Here is a 6,999-nt window from a genome sequence, read left to right on the forward strand (position 1 = left end):
TTAATCTTATTATTATAACTGTGTATCAGGTATAAAAGCGTGAATGATGGATATGCAATTTAGCATATCTTGGGGTACCTGACCTGAATATTATTACAAAGAGAATAACAAGTCTTGGCCATTCGCAGAGAGAGATTCAATTAGGCATAAAATTAAAAATAGCCATGAAAATTAAATGAATGGACTACTGAAAAACAGTGGTGACACCAGGTGTTTGCGAAAAGGGTCAGCATGTCCTGCCCTACAGGTAGCACCACACTATAGGGGGGTACGATGGCAGCCAAGTCACCAAGCCTGACAGCCAGGCCCAATTTGTTGCATTTTGGACAAACATTGGTTATTGGTGCCAAAAAGTATGGGATAGTGGGAATCTTTTGATCTATATATTACTTGCAAATGGAAATGATGTTATCATATCTCCTGGGGAGTTGGCGATCACAACTTATGCGTTTTAATGGTTGGTGTGATGAGATGGTCGCGCACAGGGTCATTAAATTCGAAATTTGCATTTTGCAGCCAAAGTCACTCAAATCTGGTAAAACCACCTCTGTTGGCCAGACATGCACGGAATCTTAGAGACATGCTTCTGATGAGACGACTAATGTCAGCTTGACTCATATTGTTCCAGTCATCATGACGAGTTGTAGATGGATTTTGACTTTGAAGTACACGTCTCAGACGTATTCAAAGCGGGAAAGATCAGGAACGAGTGCTGGCCATAGCATGACATGGATGTTTTGTTGTACATCGGTATGGTACCGCTCCTGGCTTCTAATTGGTCGGTTGGTCTGATGACGTCACTTCCGGTTTCGGTTTGGTCACGTGACTGCGCATGGGCGCAGTATGATGGGTCCTGCGTGCGCATCCAAGATGGCGGCATATCCGTTTCCTGTGGCGTACGCCTCCAAGATGGCGTCCCATCCGTTTCAGGTGGCGCGCGCACCTCCAAGAGGGCGTCCCATGCGTTTCCGGGGAAGGGAAAAAAACCAGAGAAGCGGTCGTAAAAGGTGAACAAGATCGACATTGAAAGAAGCGCGTCTAAAATCTTTTTTTTTTTGGTTCTAAAAATAGACGTGGCGGCGGCGGCGGAGGGGAAGGGTGGAGGAGGAGGGAGGAAGGCGGGAAGGGAGTCGGGTTCTTTGTTTTGTTTTGTTTTGTTTTGTTTTGGTGGGTGGGTGGCGATGGCATGTGGAGATGATAGCTCACTGAGACGAGCTTATCATACACAGTCGACGACTCTGCCACTTTGTTGCTAGGTTGACGTCATATCGGCGAAGGATCTTGCAACAACATTTCACAAATCATGTCATCGGGTATGGTGATGTGTTTGTCAACTTTGAGGTGTAAGGTTTCGTTCCATAAGGCCATCGTGTATTGTAGCCCACTATGACAGTTGTTCGTCTAAGTTAAAAGTCGGTGAGTGGCGAATTTAAAGGTGCTAAAGGTGTTGGCTGAATTCTAAAGGTGAATCGACAGGCACAGACATGAACGTGATGTAGGTATATGCCTACGTGATGTACTTCGTGTCACTCCCATGCAAACATGGTGCCACGCGTGACGACAAACAGACGTTGACGTTGATCCATAGGATTATTATTATTATTAATTATACCTAGGTGCTGGCACTCGCGTAGGTTGACATGCGTACTGTCACGCGTGTCTCCGTACACACGTCATGTACTACGTGTTTCCATGCAAACGTGATGCCATGCGTGTCTTCAAACACACGTTGATCCACAGGATTAGTGATCTTATTTAGTATATTTTGAGAATAGAGAGAGAGAGATCGATAGACATACGTGGTGTTTGACTCGTGTCTCCAGGCACAAGTGGTGTTTCACGCGTCTCTATGTATATATATTTATTTTATTATTTTGAGACGTACCATGGTGGTGTCACGCGTAGGCGTGTGCCTCCAAGAGGACGAGGGGGAGGGTGTGGGTTCTTTTGGATGGTTGTTGTTTGGGTTGGCAAAGCAAGCAGGGTGGGTGTCGATTAGTCTGAACACCATGTGGACTCCATCATGTCTTACCAGGCAGCTGATCTTTCAAGCATGGCCTTTCTCTTTTATCTATTTTTTATTTTAATTCATCACTTTTTTCTTAACTTTTACAACGAGCATGTGCACTGACATGACAGACGCACAGACAGACAACGTAGACGACATCTCAACTCAACCTCTACCCTCGGTTCGGCATTCTATTGGAGTTGAGATCAATCAAAACACAAAGAGTCAGTTCAATTTATCCCTGTTTAATAATGAACAACAACTTGGATACAGGGCAAACAATGTGAAACAATGCGAAGAATGCGAAAAAGTAGATGACAACCTTCGTCATCGACATCACACAGGTAGCCTGCTCAATGTTGCAACGAGTGCCGCTGTGGCTGCTTCTGCTGCTGCGTGGAGCGCGTCGAAGAGTTCTGTTAGTGAGGGTGTTGCTACTGGTGCTTCTATTGCTGTGGGGGTGGTGTCTGCCACTGCTGGTGCCACTGCTGCTGCCACTGGTTTTGGTGTGGGTGCTGTTGATGAGGGTGCTGTGGTGACTGCCACTCGTTTTGGTGTGGGTGCTGCAGCATCTGAGGGGTCCATCGGTGATGGTGAAGGTGGTGGTGATGATGACTGCGCTGAAGTTACTCCTGTTACTACGGTGACGAGTGCAGCTGTTACTGCTTCTACTGCTGTGGGTGTGGCGGCTGTGGCTGTGGCTGTTGCTGCTGCCCAGGATAGTGCTGAGGCGAATTTTTTGTTGCTGCTGCTTCTCGGGGTGTCCCCTTCAATGCCCTCACACCTGCCGCGCATTGCGCCATCTGTGGTGCATTGATGAATACTTTTAGTCAGGGTGTTGTTGCTGCGTCTGCAGCTGCATCTTCTTCTTCCTGTGTGGTGGCTGCTTCTGCTGCTGCTACAGGTGTTGTTGATGGTGTTGTCTGCGATGAATACTGCTGCAGCAAGGGTGCATGTGAGGTTACTATTTCAACGAGTGCTACTGCTGCTGCTTCTATGGCTGCAGGTGTTGCTGCGGCTGATGCTAGTATCGCTGTCCATAGTGCTGAGTCGAGTTGTTGTGCTGTTTTCACTGCTTCTGAGGGTGTTGTTGTTAGTATGGGTGCTGCTTCTGCCGCTGCTGACGCTGCAATGAGTGCTGAGGTGAGTACGTCTGTTTCTTTTAACGTTCCCTCTGCTACCACTGTGGTAAGTGCTGTGACGTGTGGTGCTGCTGCTTTTTGGGCTGCTTTGAGTATGGATGTTGTGAGTGCTGCTGCTTCAGGTGTTGGGGTTGACTTTTCCACGTAGAGTTCCATGCTGGGGATGCAGATGCCATACTCCGGAGGCAGAAATGTGTCCACAACACTCTTTAACTTCTCATGCATGCAGTCATGGGAAGCTTTGTACAAGGCACTTGCTCTCATCATCTCCCAATGTAGAACTAGCCGCTCCCCCAGGATGTCCGCCATTGCACGACTGAAATGCTCGCTATTGAGAACGTCCTCGTCCTTGTCCCCCTTCTCCTTCTTCTTCTGTTTGATGATGATGCGGTAGTGGCCATTGTTGTCATACGGTAGTAGTAGTCGGAACATGATGGTGTTGTTGCTTGGACCGTTCAGTGAAAAGTGATGGCCAGGGAACGTTGGTCGTATTTAAAGACACTGACTCTCTGCTTTCTTATTGGTGGAAAATCCGACCTTCTGATTGGCTGGTTTCTGTCCCACACGCCACCCAGGGTACGTCCTTAGTGTTTCTTTTCCAAAGGGTCAGGCTTGTAGCGTGAGAGAGAGCACAACCTCGTTTCGGCCCATTAGAGTCCACCATGGCCCGAGCCCCGCCTATGATGGGTCGACAATCCAGGCTTCTGATTGGTCAGATTTCGATCCGTTTTTTTCCATGTCGATTCAGTTTCGATCCGTTGTCATGAATTTTTTATAGAAAGTCGTCTCTGTACCCAAAGGGCAGCGTGTCTACAGGCAGCCCTGTGTTTTCATCGTAGAAGAGACGTCGCTTGTCGTACACGGTACGATAGTCTTTTCGAGTGGGTCGGGTCACAAGAGCGTTTTCGTGCCGAGGTCCTTTTCGAATGATGTGATGAGGGTAATCCAAACTGATTTTTTCCCCCTCTTTCCCAGGCCGTTGTCAGTCCTTTCATGGTGTCAAAGTTGAGATGTTGTTGGTTTCTGTAATTCAAAGTGAACCCTCGCACTTTGCAGGTCGTGCGCGTTCCATCGGGTCTGGGGTTCATTAACTCATAGCCATAGCTTTTGGGGCCTCCTGACACAAACGTCTTGATGGTGTTTCCGACCAGTTCATCTGTAAACTCACCCAACGAATGACCCAGCTCTGGATTCGCGTCGTGGGGTCGATGAATGTAAATGACGCTGTCCGTGTCAAAGTACAAGACCCTGCGGCCCACCAGGGCAAGGGTCTCGTACAGCTTGAGACGTGCTTGGGCGGTGACCCAAGCAGCGATGGCAACATTGAAATGAGAATGAGGGGTTTGGAATTCTTTCTGCTGGGTATAGGTCACTTCCACCATGTGTTCGTTGACAACGGTAACATCCTCGATGGTATTGCGTTCATTCCTCCCCAAGGCAAAGTACTGTACAGGATCGTTTATATAGATGTTCTGACTGTAGTCTACCCGTTGTCCAAACTTGACCCAGAGCGAATTCAGTTGCATCTTGGCAATCGTGCGACGTCCTGTTTTTTTTTTGATGCGGTCCTTGTCCAACCCAATGCCTTCTTTGTCGTAGATCTCCTGGATGTAAGCGTCGTGATCCTTACATCCTTTCGGGGTATCCCCTGGCTTCGAGCTTCTCCTTGAAATGTCGATCGATATAAGTGTCAAAGAGTCCTACTTGCTGGGTGTCAGGGTCATGCTGTGCAAAGGTGTCAAAATGCCAAACGTCGTAGATCTGAAGCACCTGGTAGTCATACTTCTTCACGGCTTCCTGGAGTTCTACGGTGGCGTACGTGCCCACCCATGACCTCTCTTCGTCTATGTGCTCGCAGGGGGAGTCTGACCGGGTATCGGCACACGTACGGCAGAAAGGACAGAGCAGTTTGCCACCCGATCTGTAAGGCAGTAGCGGATGGTAGAGTCGTTTCGGGGGTAGGACACGGCATTGGATCAGGCCTTTCAGTTCAAACAACGTGTCCACAGGGGGTTGATGGAGAAGGGTCGGGTGTCCCGTGGGAAACGCTCCGGTCTTACAAATGTAAGGATAAAGGGAACAAATATCGATGTACTTGATGGTTTCACCTTCTTGGGCTTCGTAGCATAATCGCTTGGCATTGGTGCGTCCTCCATAGAAGGCGTCGCGAGGGTTGAGCGGCCCAGGGACGTGGATACAGTGGGGCCCCTGCAAGAACGCACGCAGAGCAGAGTCCACCTGTTGCATTTTTGTAAACTCATGCTCCCACAGGGTGACGATCCGTTTCACCTCAGGGTGTTGACTCAAGAGACTCAAGCGGTAGTGGGTGTCGGTGTAACAGGCTCCCAACGACGGCCCCGGAACGGGATGCGGTTCTCCACGTTGGGTCTTGTGACAGGTCTGGCACCCATGCCAGAAACAGCCCAGGAATTCGTAGATGGTGCCTTTCGCTGGATCGTAGCTATCCACACTGTACCGATATTGGCCCTCTCCACACGTGAACTCTTTTTCACCTCCATTCCTCGCGTGCTGGAGTTGCAGATGGGGGTCCGTTTCCATCAGATAATGGAGCCAGTGCATACAGGCCTGGTAATAGTTTCTCTTGGGTTGGTAGCCTTGAGGTGGAAGAATGGCGATGGTATTGGGTTTCAGGTCGTGTTTTCAGAAGGATTTCATGGTGAACGCGGCAGCTGTCATCACTTCTACAAAGGGACCCATGCCAACCGAGTTGATGGCGTTCTGTCGGAAGTCGGCACATCCCCGTCTCAAAATGTCCACATCGCTCTGGCAGTAGGCTAATAGTTCTCCTTGTAAGTCGAACAAGGCTCCTTCTTGCACTTTTTGAGTATGCCACTGGAGGAAGACGGTGCGTTCCGCGGGAGACATGCCATAGGGATCGTACATGACGGCTGGTGGATAGGGACCTCTGTAGGTCTGGTTGGCTTCGGTATTGAAAAAGTGTGGAAAATACCCTTTTTTCAGTTCTTTCAGCCCAAAGCTCTTTGGAAATGCTTTCAGGGGGTAAGGTATGAAATTTAAACTGTCTTCGAAACACAACTGTCCGAGGGTCACCTGCAAAATTTGTTGACCATGTCGAATCTTGGTGGGGAGTTTGTCTGGTCCAGACTCGATTGTTTCACAGACCGCCGTCATATAGCTGGAATATTGCTGAGTGCGGCGTTAAACAACAAATCAATCAACCAACCAACCAACCAACTTACACTACTTACAACTTACAACATCAAAAGTCGATCGAATAGTGAATGACGAAGCTTTCATCATTTGTCAATCAACTAACACAATTACAATATAATCAAATGGCAAATGACAAACTTTTCGTCATTCATATTGAAACTTTTGGTGATATTATCACAGGTGACTTCTCTATTGTTGACAATAACAAGTATGGCCCAAATATCGTGAACAAATCTCAATTGGGATCACAGCTTTAATATAATTATGGAAATAGCGTATGCCAAAACAATGGGCCAGTGGAGAAGATTAACCTGTTGAATGTCTTTCAGAGTGGGTCATGTTATGATGCTTTCATTGGTTGAATGAACAAACTGTGGGGGAGGAAACAGAATCGAAATAAGCCCATTCTGTTCCAGCAAGCTGCCATCCAAAGTCTCGCTTCAATGTCACGCCAAGTGGAATCTTTTTTGATGGATTATCGACATGGGTTATTCTCTGGCGTTGAAGATGTATATTCCCAACATGGAAAATTTGTTGTTGATTCCACTGATAAAGCCTCAAATAAAATCATTATATGTTAACATTACTACATCAACTGTTTAATCAAAAATGGTGTAAGTGACGTATCACATTCTTTCTCTGAAACTATCTTAT

At 47.7% G+C, this 6,999-nt stretch overlaps 1 protein-coding gene across 1 annotated transcript; it reads right to left on the bottom strand.

Annotated features, from left to right (window-relative positions):
- Positions 1-4,776: 4,776 nt before the first annotated feature.
- Positions 4,777-5,730, bottom strand: LOC125382705. The gene has a single exon (XM_048400997.1). It carries the CDS (start codon positions 5,728-5,730, stop codon positions 4,777-4,779), a length of 954 nt encoding a protein of 317 aa, XP_048256954.1.
- Between the last annotated feature and the right edge of the window lie 1,269 nt (positions 5,731-6,999).

This window comes from Haliotis rufescens, unplaced genomic scaffold (assembly GCF_023055435.1).
Source record: "Haliotis rufescens isolate VD_foot unplaced genomic scaffold, xgHalRufe1.0.p SCAF_20, whole genome shotgun sequence".
In the NCBI taxonomy this organism is placed as follows: domain Eukaryota; kingdom Metazoa; phylum Mollusca; class Gastropoda; order Lepetellida; family Haliotidae; genus Haliotis; species Haliotis rufescens.